This window comes from Periplaneta americana, chromosome 11 (genome assembly GCF_040183065.1).
Source record: "Periplaneta americana isolate PAMFEO1 chromosome 11, P.americana_PAMFEO1_priV1, whole genome shotgun sequence".
Classification (NCBI taxonomy): domain Eukaryota; kingdom Metazoa; phylum Arthropoda; class Insecta; order Blattodea; family Blattidae; genus Periplaneta; species Periplaneta americana.
Genome location: NC_091127.1, coordinates 64,299,386 through 64,318,298, shown reverse-complemented (window position 1 = coordinate 64,318,298; position 18,913 = coordinate 64,299,386). Strand labels below are relative to the sequence as shown.

General features: G+C 34.6%; 1 protein-coding gene across 3 annotated transcripts in view; it reads left to right on the top strand.

Moving 5' to 3' along the window:
• The window catches only part of LOC138709061 (uncharacterized), a 39,400-nt gene extending 22,025 nt beyond the window's left edge, over window positions 1-17,375 (top strand). The window contains exons 7-10 of one of the 3 annotated variants that reach the window (XM_069839563.1): window positions 158-266; window positions 5,253-5,402; window positions 6,342-6,441; window positions 16,367-17,375. In XM_069839563.1, the coding sequence (XP_069695664.1) occupies window positions 158-266; window positions 5,253-5,402; window positions 6,342-6,396 (314 nt within the window). In that variant the 3' untranslated portion in view covers window positions 6,397-6,441; window positions 16,367-17,375. Of the gene's footprint in view, window positions 1-157; window positions 267-5,252; window positions 5,403-6,341 lie in introns of all 3 variants that reach the window. The other 2 variants (XM_069839564.1, XM_069839562.1) reach the window with 2 other exon arrangements.
• Window positions 17,376-18,913: the final 1,538 nt, after the last annotated feature.

Below are 18,913 nucleotides of genomic sequence, written 5' to 3'. Positions count from 1 at the left end.
TAGGAACCAAGTTATAATGGCTATGCGAAAAAAATTTATGGGTCACAGCCTACAATGAAAGTTCTGTGCTGCATATTACCAAGGTAGAGACAAATTATTTTAATCAACGTAATTGAGTGTAGTAGGAGATCTTAATTTTCTGCATAATATGTTACAGTAACGAGGCATGCTCAGCTATCTGTTATCGTGGTACCAGTATCGTGCAGTCTGATTGCTGTGATACTCATTGTGTTTGGTGTTGCATATTATGTGCAGAGCAAAAACAGGTAAGTGTTGTATCACATCCATAATTGAGGGCTTTGCCAGAAGAAAGGCAGATAGACCTATACGCCCTTCTTCGGGAAAACGGTTTAAAATGTAATGAATAATTCGCTAATTATAGTAGCGAAATTTTGTTTTGATTGTACTGTACATACCTGCAGGACAGGGCTTTGTGCGTGTATAACATTTTATTCAGGTGCGTTTTAAAATCTTAGATTGCATGTATCTCAATTCGCCATATTGATGTATACGCCCTTTTTCTGGCAAACCCCTCAATTCAAGCATTATCATTAGACCATGGAACTTCATGCATTTGCATGTTTTTATTGATTTGGCATATTGAAAAAGTGAAAGTGGATCTTTCCTGATCATGGTTTTTACATTCGAATGAAGCCAACTTTATTTTGCATAAATGGATATTTCGAGGGTTTTCCCTTTTAAATGCATATATATTTTTATTTTGCATATTTAAGTGCATATGTTAACATCTTCCCTTGTTTTGCCAGATTTATTATCTACTTGGGTTGGATAAAAAGTAATGGCAACAGTTCGATATTTCTGACATGGCTTTATTCACAGGGGTACAACATTTACGTACCTTCTATATAGTCGCCCCCCTTATTTATTACCTTTTACCAAATGTTTAGAAGGCGTCATACACCATCAGCGCGTCCATCTTTGTTGATGTTCCATATTGACCGCCCTAAAGCATGGATAAGTTCATCTCTGGTATTGTACCGGGTCCCTCACAGTGGTTCTTTCACTTTGGTGAAAAGATCGTAATCGCATGGATCATATCGGGTGAGTACGGTGGATGTTCCAGTAGTCCGCGTTTTCCGTCTGCCTTGGAGGTACAGCGTGGTGCAGTATTACCCCATCAGTGTCATATGCCACAATGAACATCTCCTTCACAGCACTTTGTGTAGGACGCACTTTCTTTGGACGAGGAGAACCGGGATTCTTCCATTCATTTGATTGGCGTTTCAAGTTTGGTTCATACGAGCTAGTCCAGGTTTCGTCCATAGCGACGATTCGTCCAAGAAAGTCGTCACCTTCCCTTTGGTACCAGTGCAACAAGGCCTTACCGGAACGCTTTAACCCATTGTGCAACTGTGCAATATGGCAACGCTGCATCGCCACATGCTTCACACAGTCCCTGAAAACATTTTTGTGCACTATGACCTTGTGCCATTTCAATTTTGATCCAGGAACGTTGCTCTAGTTTTGTAAGGATGGTCGTAGGGCGCTCGCACTATCCCTGTGAAAGTGAACGTTCTACACACTGCAGTAGATTGATGGAGTACTGTCGCCGCTGGCTGCACTAACTCATCTAACAGTCCTTGTTCATGTCCACACAGCTGGCAGCTCTCGAACGCACCATTGTCACGTGACAGCAGTGTTGCCATTACTTTTTATCCAACCTATATAATTTCAAAATTTCTCTCTGATAAAAATAAGAATAATTTCCAAGAAATATAAAGATTATATCAGAAATTAAATCAGTAATTATTTAAATGTTGAGGACATGAAATTGCTGTGATGACAATGGATACTTGTCCCTAGTGTAAGTTAGGTCGTTTTCCAATTTAACATGAGGCTAGCTGCTATTCTGTGTACATAATAGTCATGTAAGTGTAATTTTTCAGAGCCATTGCGAACATATGCATCACCTAGATATCATTCAGACTTATACCACCTTTTAGTCTAATTTCGTAAAACTAAAAATGTATTTTTTAACTCTTCAAATGATGAGGCACAAATGTTTTTGTGTCTGGTTGAATCCGAACCGGCATTCAAAATTTCTTCTTTCTTCTTCATTATTCCCCATAATGAAGTAGTTGGCAAACCATGCTTTTTGCCATATCCGATAGTGTTATCTGAGGATTAGCCTCGGCATCACTTATTATTGTCACTTTCTGTCCAACATAAGCGGACCAGATTTTTTATGGTCCAACAGGAGACATTGGCAATTTTAAGAAAAACCACAAACACTTATCTAGTCACTATCCTTTGAAATGTTGCTGAAATTACATGTAGCAGTAGATACAATTATAGAACTTTGCACACTAAATTTGTAGAGTTTCTAAACTTTCTGAATTAAATGAATAAACACACATAACTTCTATATATAATTATAGCCACTAAGAATTCAATTTCAGTACTGATGCTTGTATCGATGTCTTTCACATGATATTGTACACACTGAATTCTAACACACACAATTTACAAGTACTTGTCTGAAGAATATAGCTATATTTTTAAGGATCTGTTCATTCCCATACAGCTTCACACTAAGTTCTTCACATGAGAAATGAAAGTTTGTTTTCATTCGTGACTTTTCATCAATCCAGATTGAGTTCATTGTGGAGAAAAGTCTCTCAACTGACAAATTACTGACTGAAAGACACATGATTAATGACACTATTTTGAGAAGATTTTCAACTGGAATAGGAATTTTTTTTTTTTTTTGAAATGTTGAAAAACATCACACCAATTTTCACCTGTTGGTTTATCACTAAACTTTTCTTTTTTTGAACTAGGCCTACTTAAAAATGGATCCTGCGGCAGTTGTAATGCTTCCGCGCAACGCAAATGAAGACAAAGATGGTATATCGTATGTTCTTCTCAAAGAGTGCAGGATGTCTTATACTGTACTTGCTGGTTCTTCTGTCTCATACTGAGAACTGTTCAGAAATGTGCATGAATCACAGCAGTTTCATCATGATTCTTAAATATTCATGTGTAAAATGTCATTGAAACAAAATCAAAATTTCTGGGGACAGATAGGAAACATTTGCTCCCCGGGGACAGCAACTCAAAACTGGGGACTGTTCCCAGAAATCGGGGACATCTGGTCAGCCTAGTCCAACAGTTAAATTCTTACTCCTCCATTTAGTTGCCATTGTGACTATGCGTAAACAGCATAAGCAAAACAAAAAAAATTTGTAACCATATTCACATAACTCGCGAGAACAAACCACTGTGTGAAACCAACACAGAGCAAAACTATGAAGAAAAATAAACAATAATGCCATCACGTGGCGTCACATTACTATTGATTGAGATGCGCTATCAAATATGCTGGTACTATTGACTATTGAAATTCGAGTCGATATTTCAGGCTTCATTATCACAAAATCTGCTTGAAAAATGTTCCTTATAAGGCGAATTTTTCTTAAACTGGGTTTCCATAAAAGCGGCAATTAATTACAGTAGAACTTGGTTATAGTGACCTCGTTTTGTGCGACACCTCGCCTATAACGTCAAATATTCTGTGGTCCCTACTAATTCCACATAAGACATATGCTTTCCTACCTTGCTTAATACGACAAACGCATATGCGTCTACCTCGCATATAACGTCATTTTCAACCTCGGTTTGGAATAAGATTTTCTAAGAACCAAAATTATTTTAAGAAATATTGTGTTGAAATCTGACCCTGACAAATTCTTTACAGTCTCCTTCTGTCATAGACCTCTGGAATGCAGGCGGATTCCCCACCCCATTGTAACCTGCCCGAATTCATGCGGTATTAGATCAGTTTCGACAGGAAGTTTTCACTAAGTGCACGCATTTTAATGCAGTATGGCCACTAAAAGAAGTGAGTGACACTTTAGAAGTCATTAGAATTATGAACATGTTCTATGAAGCTAGGGAAGGGAGCAGTGAAATTGCAACTGAAATTATGAACATATAATGTAATTTAGTCCCAGAAAGTGTGTATTGGGCAAGTAGAAGACAACAGAGTAAAATGACTGATTACTTCACTTCTAAGTAAAGTAGTTTGGTGAGTACTGAACAAATACAGAATACTGTATTTATAATTGTAGGCCTACGTGTATTTTATTATGTTCATTGTAGGCTTAAAAGTCAATACATAAATCTAAAACAAGTCTAATTAAGTTTGTTATTTTTAATTTTCCACCTCACTAGATTGATAATGTGAATCTCGGTTACTACAACACTCGTTTATAACAACATAATGTTTAAGGTCCCTTGGATGTCGTTATAACCAAGTTCAACTGTACATTATTCTTATGGTAATTTGGCTGGGACTTAACAGACTATTCCTTAAAAACGGAATGTTAAAATGGGATTTTACTGAATAATTTCGAGGGAAAAATTGTTCTGGAGCCGGGTATCGAACCCGGGACCTTTGGTTTAACATACCAACGCTCTACCACTGAGCTACCCGGGAACTCTAACCGACACCAATCCAATTTTTCCCTCTATATCCACAGACCTCAGAGTGGACTTACAACCGTCAAGCAACCAACTTCGAGTGCACACTAACTCCGTGTGACTTAAATTGTGGTTTTCTGTTAACGAACAGTGACGTGTATTATGCAAATCAAGATTTCAGGTATAACTCCCTGTAAAGTTGATTTGAATAATTTCGAGGGAAAAATTGTTCCGGAGCCGGAGTTAGTGTGCACTCGAAGTTGGTTGCTTGACAGTTGTCAGCCCACTTTGAGGTCTGTGGATATAGAGGGAAAAATTGGACAGGTGTTGGTTAGAGTTCCCGGGTAGCTCAGTGGTAGAGCGTTGGTACGTTAAACCAAAGGTCCCGGGTTCGATACCCGGCTCCGGAACAATTTTTCCCTCGAAATTATTCAAATCAACTTTACAGGGAGTTATACCTGAAATCTTGATTTGCATAATACACGTCACTGTTCGTTAACAGAAAACCACAATTTAAGTCACACGGAGTTAGTGTGCACTTGAAGTTGGTTGCTTGACAGTTGTCAGCCCACTTTGAGGTCTGTGGATATAGAGGGAAAAATTGGATCGGTGTCGGTTAGAGTTCCCGGGTAGCTCAGTGGTAGAGCATTGGTACGTTAAACCAAAGGTCCCGGGTTCGATACCCGGCTCCGGAACAATTTTTCCCTCGAAATTATTCAAATCAACTTTACAGGGAGTTATACCTGAAATCTTGATTTGGGATTTTACTGTTTATTATTCTTTGTAATTTTTGTTTTCTTCTGTGCCAGATATACCATAGAAGTGGCAGACTTCGATTTTGGACAAGCAAGTGATATGGAGTACAAAACATTTAGAGAGAGACTTCGTGACTCATTTTCCAATGCTGTGAACCGTTCCGAATTCCCAGAACCAGGTGGTTCTTGGTCACCTAGTCGCAAGTATGGCCAAATGAATTGAGAAATCAATTCATGTTTCATTATTGTTATCTTGTTATAGAGTGAAAGTGAACAATGAAGTCTGATATTGCTGGTATTACTAGAATTTTTTTTTTCCTTGTGTGCACTGAGTTTGTAGTCCAGTAAAGTAAGTGATAATATATATATTTGTGTATCTCTTGAGTAATGTTTTGAAACATTTGTTGTTAATTATTTTATTATGTCAGTATTTTTAATACAATGCCTTATATGCATAAAGATGAATAGAGACCACTTTGCACTCTTTATTTTTGTGTACTTTTTTTGTGATAATTTTGGTTTGATTGTGTTTGTTGCGTGTTAAATGTTTTATATGTAAGCTATTTCATACTGGCAGATCTAAAAAATACTATAAATATGAAATAGACATTTATAATGCGCCCTATGGAGAAGTTATTTGAATGAACTTAACAAATGTTGGAAACAGAATAGCTTCATTATCATTATGTAAATGTAATTATGCAGAAAAATTTTCATTCTTTACGTTCTGCCCATTTGATTTTGTTTGTGTCTTTTTGAGGTACATAGCGCTCTACATCAATGTGTATGCCGATTGTTTGTAAAACATGGCTTTGTAAAGTCATATCATCATTACCTTACGAAATTATTTTATCTAAACTTTTTCATCTTTGACATAAATGCTATTTAATACATATGGTACGAATGTGAAATGATGCCTGTGATAACATAGAGTTTTCAGTTTTCCCCATTCTAGATTACAATAATTAGTAATTTGTATACTTGCTGTGAAACATATTAATGCACGTTTTGAAGTAAGTAACTTATCAGAGCAATGCAGCAGCAGACCATGTATGCTTGTTAAGTAGTTAAAAATGGTTTAAACTACTTTAAACACAACACACAATTTATAAAACTTTTCAGGACTTTAACTATTATTTTCAGAAAATCCTGTTCCTCTAGCTACTCACCTCTGATTGGCACACCTTTAGCTGAGTAGCTAGATCATTGACTTCTCACATTAGAGAACCAAGTTCAAATCCTGGTAAGTCTGAGTGGAATTTGTGGACAACAAGGACGATATTGGGACGGGTTTCCTTGGGGTACTTTTTTTTTTCTGCCATCATTTTACCATTTTTTTCCATTCATAGCCATTCATAAAATTAAATAATTGGGCAAAATACACTATTACTGTGATGTGGCCACAGATCTCATAATCGATACCAGATGCAACAAATTACTCTGGCCATGAGAGAGAGAGAGAGAGAAATACTCTCCATTGGACTCTGGCTAACTCACACACACACACACACACTCATCTTATGTCTCTCCATCACTCTCATTCCCTCTCTCTCTCTCTCTCTGTTAATCCATCTTTCCCTCTCTGTATATTTGCTAAATCTTTTTTGAATATGCCTGGAAAGTAACTTCAGCTTTTCTTAATGCCTTCCTCTTAGTGTAAACGTATACATTAATAACAGTTTCTCAGCTCTGTTTGTGTAAAGTTTTTCGAATGTAACTTTGTGAGAAGTGCTTGATTTGTTATCTGCAGAACCACATGAACATTTCATGTACGAACTATTCTCACATGTCTTTTGGAAAGAACTTTGAGGAAACACTGACTAATAAACATTGTATTGCACTAAAATGTAAATAATGAATGATGAAAATGGAAATAAATGAAATTTCATCTGACAAACTATCACCAGTAAGAATTTTCTTTGTGTGGTGTAGTAGTTTGGGGTGACAATGATCCAAATTTGTGTTCCTACAGAATTATTGGCCAAGAATGTTGATAGAAAAGATATTGCATAATGATCGTGAAGCTTTTCTGATATCTGTATTCTTTAAAATGTTAATTAAGATTGATATGTAATATTTTCGAATACAAAATTTATTATTTCTGTTGTTCTGGATTCTGAATGTTACATGTGCTAATTTCTAGTGAACTGTAATGATTCGTCTTCAAAATATGTAACATCTAACCCAGAGTCTTTTAAATACCACCATACCTATATATCACAGACATCAAAACACTAGTCTTAACACGGATTAATATTACTTACACTGGCTTCATTAAATTCAACTTCAGAAATGATATTTCTGTATCGAATTCCATGGCAAATTCAACTTCAGGAGTGAAACTACTTCAACTAAGTTTAATGACAAATTCAACTACAGGAGTAATATTACTCCAACCAGTTCTGTGGAAAATCCAACTTCAGGAATGATATTATTCTCACTATTTCTGTGGGAAATTCAGCTATACGAGTAACATTGCTTGAGGTAATTCCATGGAATATTCAACCATAAGGGTTATATTTACTTCTCTCATTTCCATAATTCAACTTCAGAAGCAATATTACTCCTACTAATTCCATGGCAAGTTAAACTTCAAGGGAAAGATTATTTTCGTGGAAAATTCAACTTAAGGAGTAATATTACTCCAGCCTCTTCCATTGCAAATTCAACTTAAGGAACATATTACTCCATTCACGTCCATGGAAAATGCAGTTTCATGAGTAACATTATTTTATCAACTTTTTAGTAAATTCGACTTAGGAATAATATTAGGCCCACTCCATCCAAGATGAAAGTGTTAGGAAGTAAATATGGTTGTATTACCATTGTTATGACCTAATTGTACTTCTTCGTTTACTAAGAACATAGTCAACTTCGGAATGCTTTCACAGTTGACTCATTAATACCAAATTTATATATTCTCTCTCTCTATCTCAAATTTTGTTTCAGTTCCTTTTTATTTGGAGAAGTTTTAATCTTTGTTATTACTTTTCACCATTGTCATTGAGTGAGAGATACAATGTACTTAATAAATTTAAGCTCAAAGTAGCTACATCGGAAGTTACGAAATCAATAGGTAAAGCGAAATATAAAAACTGATCTATACTAATGCAACTATATTCCGTAGAACTTAATTTAATATTGATGCTAACTTAAGTTATGAATATTTCATTAAATTTAACTGTATAGAGTGTGGAAGGAGATCAGTGCACCAAAATTTAAGAGATGATTCTACATGTTAAACGTAACAAAACTTTTATTACACTTTTCCTTCGATGAAACACCATTAAGCAGGAAAAAAATAGTCTTTCCCCATTGATAGCAGCACTCCATTGCGGTAATGGCCCAGGAGAAATGGCTGATTGTTATACAAGCAGATAGATCAAAATGATGTGAATAATAACGTGGTTATTACACACAGTTTAACACGAACACCTGACATAAGCCTGCTTGTACTGAATTAATAAAAACTGACTTCACAATAAAAGTAGCAGAAGCAGATCGCATGTACAACAATGGACGAAATTTGTTATTTTTAAAAACACGTGTCAAAATTTATTGCTGACTAAATAACATTGTCAATCAAATTTATTTTACAATTAAGACATTGTCTCCGAGCACATTTACAAAAACTTAATCTTACACTGTTGGTCACACACACCAAGCAGACAAAAATTTTCAATAGAATTGACTACCCTAACTGAAGAAAAGAAAGTCGCGTTTTTTATAAGAGCTTGAAGGCCAGCCAGTTCACGCAAGGGTGAGATCTGGTCATCTACCCTTGCCAATATACTAACTTTCACAAGTACAGTCGCGTACAGTACTGTACATTCACATTGAGAAAAATGGTAGTTTTATATGTTATTTATTTCAAAATATAGGATATATTACCAACTGCGGATCCCCTGATAAGTGTTGGCGGATCCCCAGGAATCCACGGAGCACATAATAGAAGATGTATGGACCAGTAGCACAAATTATATTAGATAAATATGTTGTTGTTTTCTAATGCCAGGCGTTTAACAATAAAGTCATTTGACCTCTTGCACTTCAATATTTTTCAAAGATATTATCATGATCCGCCAATGAAGCACAGATTTTGAGGTGTTCCGAATCCATAAATATATTGCTTTATCTGTATATTGTGCAAATTATAATCATGACCAAATTTTGCATATTTATAAGTATCAGTTTTGAAGACAACTGTGCATTTTGTTTTGGTATATATAGAAAATCATGAGCTGAGAATGTAAGAAAAAATTTTAAATAAGTTGTTTGTAGGTAATATACTACAAGATACACTTGTAATTTTCCATTTAGGGAGGAATCATTTCATGAATATAAATACATTTTATTAATAACTTAATTAGAAGTATACTAATTTCAGTTCCACTAATTTATTCTGATATTTACTTTATAGTTTCATCACCTATTTCTTATTACCGGTACCACTGTAAGTGTTTGATAGGTTAAGATTGATGCTTAATTTAATACACTTTGTAATTAATCACCAAAAATTGTGTAAAATTAGGAACTTATTAGATTTTAATCGTAGTGTATTTCAAGTATGATTTAACATTTTAATGATGTTCAATGTGGTATCAGATGTTTGAATTTTTTGTACTATATCACGTGTGCATACACTTCAACTTTTGGAGCTAAGTATTGACTCCATTATCAGGAAAATGAGGGATGTGTCTTCTTATTTTCCCATAACTATGCACAGTTTTGCCCTCAAAAGAGTTGTACACACGATAATTTTTTCAAAATGATTTTTACAAACTTTCTGCAGAATTTGGAGCAAGTTGCGGATGTTTTGATAGCAATGCTCTCTAAATTTGAAAATAACAGTAATAGAGCTGTTCCATACATATCATTAGGCAATTAGAAGAATTACAGACCATGATTATTACGGCATTATCCTTCTTAAGAACAAAATATACGAGATGCAACCAGAACTACCTTGTCAACTTCATTATAATGCCATTTGCATAATTACATGGGTTACTTACTTACTTACTTACTTACAAATGACTTTTAGAGAACCCGGAGGTTCTTTGCTGCCCACACATAAGTCATTGTTCCCTATCCCGAGCAAAATTAATCCAGTCTCTACCATCGTATCCCACCTCCCTCAAAACCATTTTAATATTATCTTCCCATCTACGTCTCAGCCTTCCCAAAGGTCTTTTTCCCCCCGGCCTCCCAACCAACACACTATATGCATTTCTGGATTTGCCTATATGTGCTACATGCCCTGTCCATCTCAAACATCAAGATTTAATGTTCCTAATTATATTAGGTGAAGAATGCAATGTGTGCAGAAAATTAAAAGAAAATGACATTTAAATATTATTCAAAGTACTCGCACTACAACTACTTAAAAAGTAGTCACCTTGTTTCAATGACTGTCCTGCAAATCTCGGAGAGAGAGGAGGCAACTTCCTGGAATTTGACTAAGAGAAAACTATATATTTTAATGAGGGTTTACAATGTGTTTCAATTGGTGGTGATCCATGTCAGTGCCTTCATTCTCCATTTCCTCCTTCCGTTCTTCACTTCTGTTACCAGTTTTTCCAGATGAGGGAGTGTGATTGACAAAATAAATTGTGGGCGCAGCATGCATTCTTGCAGTCTTTGTGTTAAAAATACTGTCTACTACAGTACATCCCTTCCTAACCATATTGAGAACAACATTCTATTGCCCAGGAAATGGTGAAAGTTTCCCACCTTTCAAACATAAATTCTAAAGACACTCTTGTACCGACAAAAGAACAGTAGTGGTCAAAGCTCTCGCTTAAACTAAGCTGTTGTCAAGCATTTTATATTACTTCCGTTGTGTGAGGTGAAACCTTCAGTGGAATGAGGGATGGACTTTAGAGTCTGTTCCAAACTATGGAAGTTAAATTTCATCATTATTCACTTATTCAATAGGTAATTACCAAAAAATGCCGAAAAATATATAAAAATGACCTATTAGTTCAAAAAACGCAATATAAGAAATTAATTTTTTACGTTGATATTAACATAGAAAGAATTTCTATAGTAATAGGCATCATCCTAATGTGAAAAATAAGATGATGACATTTCATCAACATCCACCCCCTAATAATAAGTGAAATGATTAATGACGTTTTTCATGGTCACATAAAAAAACTTAAAAGAGATTTAAAAAGTCGAACAGGTTTTTCTTTTTCTTCATTTAGCAAGTAACATGCAATATGATGTGTGTGGCTTTTGCAGTAGAAGACTGCATTTAAAATATATGGACATACCAATATGTTCTGATTTCTGCTGCTTAAGGAAGTTTTTTTTTTTTTTTTTGTCATTGCATTACAATATAAATTAAAAGATTTTTAACAAGTTTAATATATTTATAGATGGCATGTCATAAGTTAAGTAATTTTCATTTATTTTCCATTCTTGGCAATACCAAGTGACAGAGACAGTGTTGAAGGCAGAATTCTTGGAGTACTTTCCTCAGTGATGTCCCTATTTTTACATATATATAAATCCATCATGACTGGTGCAGAAATCAACAGGAAATTATCGCACTATATCATAATTCTGGAATATTAAACTCCATAGAAATATGTTCCTTGAGTGAAATTTGCCAGAATTCTTATAAATTTCTGAAGAAAAAAAAAGTTTATACCGTGGTTGCAATCTATTTTGTAACACTTAAGCATTAATGGGGATTTGGTAATGAATATTTTTTTCTCTTGAAGTTTATTCTTTTTCACTTGCAAAACTATATGTCAGTCAAGGTTTTTTTTATTTCTGTATGTTTGTTATTCCTACAGAATGCTTAGATATGAGATATTGTTTTTGTCTGAATGTAGAGATTATAATTTTGTATATGTTTGTACATAGTTTAAATGTCAGAATGATTGAAATGAACTGCTCAAAATATTGAATTGGACTTAATTTGAGATATTTTGTGTGAAAATCTGAAATTTTTTTTTTCAGTGAAATTAATGTTTGTATGTTTTTAGATGTGTGAGTGAACATGTTAATATTATTTGGAAAGTACAATAATGTTGAATTTTAATTCAGTGTAAGATGAGAAGTCTCAGTTGTATAAAAAATTCATGACATCAACCTTCCCACATTTTCTGTGGCTTAAGTTACTTTGTGTCGATTTAATCATTCTATATTTTATATATAATTAGACCCTCTCTGTTAAGGCTCTCTCCTAGCGATTTAATGCATAAAAATTTTACTGTAGGTTGTGCAACATGAAACTAATTGACAAGGAGAATAACAACATTTAGGTGTACTTAACAGATTAACTTTGCCACCTCTCACTGAATCTTGACTGGGACACTATAAGAAGGAATGTATAAAGAGCATTTATAACAAGTATGAAATATCACTCATGCCACTAATTCTGTGCTTGCAGGCATATCAGCAATACAGTGTGTCCCATTTATCTTGTGCACCTATTATAACTTTTTTGTTTGGATAGTTATTAGAATTTTTGTTTTTGAGAGTTAAGTTACAACTTGGGGCTAACATGATTGTAGAGATTTGGTGCATGTAACTACATTATGGTATAAGATACACGTGACGTCATCAATTTTTTAAATAGCACTACATACTTTAATCATGTTACAGTGACACACATTAAGACGAGTTCAAAAATGTATCACAGTGTCACCTTCCCAATCAATGACAACAACAAAATGCAAAATGAATGCCATCAGAATGTGCCATTTGTTGTGATGCCTCATTCATCCTTTGCATTAACTTACACAAAATGAAAGACGACTGACGTCCATACACATCATGTGTTGTGTGTTTGCTGTCTTAACATGTAAACAAACCACAACAACTGTCGACACCACAATCCACGTACAGTGGCCTGCACGTTTTCTGGACCTGTCGCCATTCGACTTCTTCCTGTGGGGGAACTGTAAAGGACAGTGTGTACCAGAACATTCTGACAACACCAGACGACATGCAGCAACGCATTCAACAAGCTTGTGTGTCCATTCAGCCAGAAACATGCCAGGCAGTCATACAGTCTTTCGGGGAACGCCTACGAATGTGCATTAATGTGAATGGTCATCATTTGGAACATCTTCTGTGACTTTCAAAGCATAACATTATGACATTGGATGTACGTTTTTGTTTCGTTTTGTTGTTTTTATTGATTAGGAAGGTAACATTGTGATACATTTTTGAACTCATCTTAATGTTTGTAATCAATGTAACATGATTAAAGTATGTAGTGTTATTTGAAAAATTGATGACGTCACGTGTATCTTGTACCATAATGTAGTTACATGCACCAAATCTCCACACTCATGTGAGCCCCTCGTTCTAACATAAAGCTCAAAAACAAAAAGTTACAAGATAAATGGGACACCCTGTATATACGTGTCACTTATGAAGCTGTTCAGTATGCACTGTTACTGTGAATCAAGCTATAGAATAAACTAATGACCAGGGGCTCACTCAGAGTTAGCATGTCCACCGTTCTCTCCTCCCGTTCCACACAGAAACATTTGAAGTGCAGCTGAAACTTGTTTGAGGACACTTTAATTGAATTTATTCATTACTCTCATTACATTGAGGCTTTGATTATTGTTGTCATTGTACTAATTGTTATTTTTTCTAGATTATATACCAGAGCAAATTTAATAGCTAACATTCGCACAATCTCGAGCATCCAGTCATGCATCTGAGTATTTCATTTTGTAGCTCCTTGTTACAGTGAAACCTCTCATTTACAGACATTGATGGGACGTAACAATCTGTCCACATCTGGGAGGTGTCCTTTATTGAGAGGGAGGCTCTCCAATCAAACAGTAAATTTATAATAGGCAATATTTATAATATGCAATCACACTTTAAATGAAATGTATTACTGTAGTTTAATTCTAAATACAGTATACTACAGTAAATTCTTTGAAACTTTGAACTACAGTAGATAAAACCGAATAAGAAAAATGCAGTACTGTGCCATGCAATTTTATTCTAGGTCTCAGTTATGCAATACTGTAATTTACAGATTTCAACTTAACCTTTACGTTCAGGTGCCATGTCTCTCGAAACAGAACAACTGATTGACGTGAAGAGAATAATCCTACTAATGCTATCATATGTCGAATACAATTTCACGATCATGCAAACCTTGGACCAATCAGACAGGTTAAATCTTATGACTTTGTTTATCCATCCGCTTCAACTAACAAGGGGTAGTCGGCTGGGCTAGTGGTAGCCTACGAGACCCTTATTGTCTTCTTTCATGTTAAGGAATTTCTGTAGGCCTACTAAATTTTCCATTTTTGTAACACATAGGTCTTGAAATCCAAGTTCTGTCAGCGGTCAGGAGGTAAAGCAGGCTTTAGGACTGCAAAACAGCTGTCCGTGTCCGTGTCTGAGAGTGTCCGTAAACGAGAGTTAAATTTATCATTATTTCTGTATTATTTCAGTTGGGACATTAAAATCTGTCCGTATATGAGGAGTGTCCGTATTTTGGGGGTGTCCGTAAGGAGATGTTTCACTGTACTTAGGTATTTAAGAGGATTCATTCATTCATTCATTCATTCATTCATTCATAGTGTTCTGCTGTGGTAATTGAAAATCAGAATTAAAGATGGAATTATTCCTTGAAAGATTTAAAATTTATTCCTGATCAAACTAGGAAATCTATGTTCATGTTAGTTACTGGTCATGATTGTTGAAAATATCTTCAAAGAATTGGTTTATTAATTTCTTCAAATTGTTTTTATACATGAAAGAAGAAGGTGTGGACACAGAAACCTTGCAAACTGTGAATCTCGTATGCTTTTGTAGATTTTTCTTACAAATATTGAGAACCGAGGAGGATGACATTATTGTTAAATCCTCAGCATTAAATACACACACGTCGTATGGCATAGGCCTGAAAATAATTGTTACCCAAAGTTACGCACCAAGTGTAGTATAACTGCTACAAATCTAGTGGAACCAAGTTAAGTTGGGATGCATTTCTTTAAATGTGGTTTTGTGCCATGCTGACCACACGACCAAAGTGTCTCTATTTTGCTTATGAATGCCTTTTGTTGATGTAGAATATTTACGAGAATGAAGATAGAACCAGATAAAGATTTCAAGCCTTAAAGTAGATGGCGATTATGATGAGTGAAACGAAATTGTTTAACCCCTGAAAGTACCATGAAATATAGTTTCTGTTGTAGTTTTGATACACTCAACTGTAAAAGATAAGTAAGGACCGGATTTTTATGTAATATCAAGGTGTGAAATATGTACATATTTGTGTAAGAAAAATAAGCTGAATATGTACCAAAATATGTAAAATCATGAAAATATTTAATACCAATATCTGTGCTCGTTTGTATTGTTAAGCCTAGATATTTGTAGTCTGGTACAATTTTTAATTTTCTGTTCTTCATGACGATTTCTACTGTTTCTGGTGCTCTTCCGCCTTTTCAGAGTATCATAATTTGTGTCTGGTCCACATTTATATCAAATTTGTTTTTATTGCTCCATTTTACCATGATGTTTATTGTTTCTTGTAACTTTGTAAGGTCTTTAGACCTACTACTATGTCGTCTGCTTATGCGTATGAGATTATTCCCTTCTTGATTTTTACAATACAAAGTAGTTGTATGAGAAAGGTTGCCTTTTGTTCACTCATATTTACAGTGGGCGGTAAGGGGTGAGTGCCTCTTTTACTTCCTGGAATTAAGATGTTATGTTTCGTCCCGAAATATATCCTTTCTCGGGTAGGTAAAAAGGCTTTTTAAATCTGTGTATTTCAAATTGTAAACTTCCCCAGCAGAAGTTTTCTTTTTCCTTTTAAAGAAGGTAAAATGAATAAAACCCCTAAATATGTAGAGTTATGTAATACCAAGCCGTAATATGTAATGTGGGGTAAATATGTAAAAATATGTAGTATCAAATTTTAATATATTAATGGTAATTACAAGATTCGCAAAGATATGTTATTTATGTACAGTTAGGGTGAAAGGAATATAATATGTAATTACATAAAAATCCGGTCCCTGTAGATAAGATGGATAAAGTAGACTCTTGAAAATATGCTCTATATTCAATTTATTGAGAAGTTCTTTAAGAATGAATGTCATAATATTTTAAAACGAATTTACTGAGGTACAACAATGTGACAGTTTCTTTTTTTTTTCCTTTTTCGTGAGGTGCTACGACGTCCTGTAGATGTTTTGCCTTTCTATAAACCATCACTGGACTCTCATATGATGGACCTCCCTGACCATTTGGTCAGCACGATGCAGGACCACTACAGAGACATCACAGGACAAATGCAAGACAAGGGACAAACATTCGGAAATCGAACCATTGACTGCTTGGTTGGAAAGTGCATGCACTATCTACTGAGCTATGGCAGCAGACCATAATGTGATAATAATATTGACTGATTTTTTTTTTTGTAATGTTTAGTTTTGATTAAGCTTTAATTTAATGTTCTTTTCATCTAAAGTTACAGGTGTGAAATTACTTGAAATAATATACTGTCACTACCTCAATATGTTGCACAACACATACTGTAATATTCTTTATGCTTCTTGAACCTCTTTGTTACAGTACTTGAGATATTGAGATATCAGATTAATACTTCAAAATATTCACAACTTTGTTACAAGAAAATCAGAAGTTAAATTGTTTTGTAATTCCTAACAGTTCTATAAACCTAACACAAATAAATAATCAAATATGGTAATATGTTACCTTTTCTAGTTTACAGAATTAATGAAATATGAATGTATACGATTATGGTGCAGATGATTAAAAATACATTTTTGAGGTCAGAGTGTTTAGGTAATATATTACAATTTTTCTTTTTTGGAAATATCTGTGAGTGGTTTGAAGTTTAATTGGTTAAATATGTTGTTGTGCTTCCCAAATAATGTGTGAGATCCATGCACAGCTTCATTGTGTGAATGATGGAGTTTTTAAATATTATTAGATAAATATTTAAGATAAAATTTGAAAAGAGCAATATATGATCATGTCATTAGAGACCTATATATTTGTAAGATGTAATTATTTGTTTCTTTTATCGAGTTGCCAACAGATAGGCCTATTTCCGGTGTTTTAAAAGGAGCTTTGGAGTTTCTTCTTAAATTCTGTATATATTGTACTTGAAAATATATGAACATAATATAATTCATGACTGATATACCAATATTTTAAATTTTTCTTTTTCCTGTTATCCGTTTTTCTTTAATATAATGTGATTTTTCAGGTTATCAATCTATCTTCTTAATGTATCCAGCTGTTTGCTGACAACATAAAGTCCACTATAGTCTACTAAAGTTTACTAAAGTTCACTGTAGTCTGTTCAGTTGTTTTTCACGAGAAATGAAGGGTATTTTGATTGGTGTTCATTATAGATGCCTGTTGCTAGTAGCCAGAGTTGGGGTGTAGTCAATATATACTGCAGGGCTGTGTCTTCTGCAACTGGTACTGATGATTTTAATTTACTTCTTTTGTGGTTTATGGATGGACAATTTTTCAGGTTATAAACTCTGAACAACGTAATAATATGCATGCAGTCTTACGATTCATTTCTTAGGATTTTATAAGTTGTAACTGTAGGAGACTTAATATTATTAAGTTAAATGTGACATATATTATTTTCTGAAACATGATAGATAAAAAGACCATGCCGAAAAGTGTGTTGATGGATAATTATGCGAAAATGGACAGACTTAAGTTTGCAAAAGGTTTCATGAGGGAGTTAGCAGGCCTTAACATTTTTTTTATTTCTCCTGCTGCTGATTTTGAAGTTCCTTTTCAATATCTTTGGGATTACATTTAATTTATTGTGAAAATTCAATGTAAGTATATTTTCTGGCATTTCTGCCTTTTCGATTTTTAGTGTATACAATACATACCATACATAGACATATAAAAGAGAATAATTTTGATATGACTCCAGTAGTTTAATCACTTCCATTTCGTCCCAATAACGGTAACTTTATAAGTGTTCCATTGTCTTGTGTCGCCTTAAAGAGGCACTCTTGGACCACAGGTTACTAAGTAGGGCTGGAATATGTAACAGTCGTGAACGACAAACAATAGTGAATAATTATCGATATAATAGAGATTTCCTTCATTACCACACATGCACAGTTGAAGTTTTACAAAAGTTAATGGAAAGTTTCATTTACGAATGTTAACAAAAATTTGCTTATGAACAAAGCAGGGAAGTTAATCAACACATAAAGTGAAAGTCTATAGTCAAGATGTGAGCCCTCACCAAGAATAGGAAAATATGAAAGGACTCTGCAGAGCATCCCTTTCTCCCCACGATACTGTAAAGGCACATAAGGGGACGAGAAAGAGAAGGTTATTTTGTGAACATGAATTGTTAACGAAGTTAATGAAAACTTACTTGTCTGGAGACATCTTAATAAATTAAACAGCAGCAGTGTTGGGGACAGGGGCAGTGGTAGTGGTAGGGTGGCGAAACATCCTGATTTTTACAGGTCAATTCCTCCCCTCCCCTTCCTCGTCCCCCCCCCCCCTGAAGGTTATGAAGGTACAAGAAAAATTAAGTAAGGCCTCTTTTTACTTTGAAAAGGTTAGGTAAACTATTAGTTTTGATAAAATATGTTAGACTACTTAGAGTTGTACGTACAAAAAAAAGAGACAAATTTTCACTTTCACCACACTATAAACCAGGCCTGCACAAGGTTTCTGCTCTCCAAGCCGGCTCACAG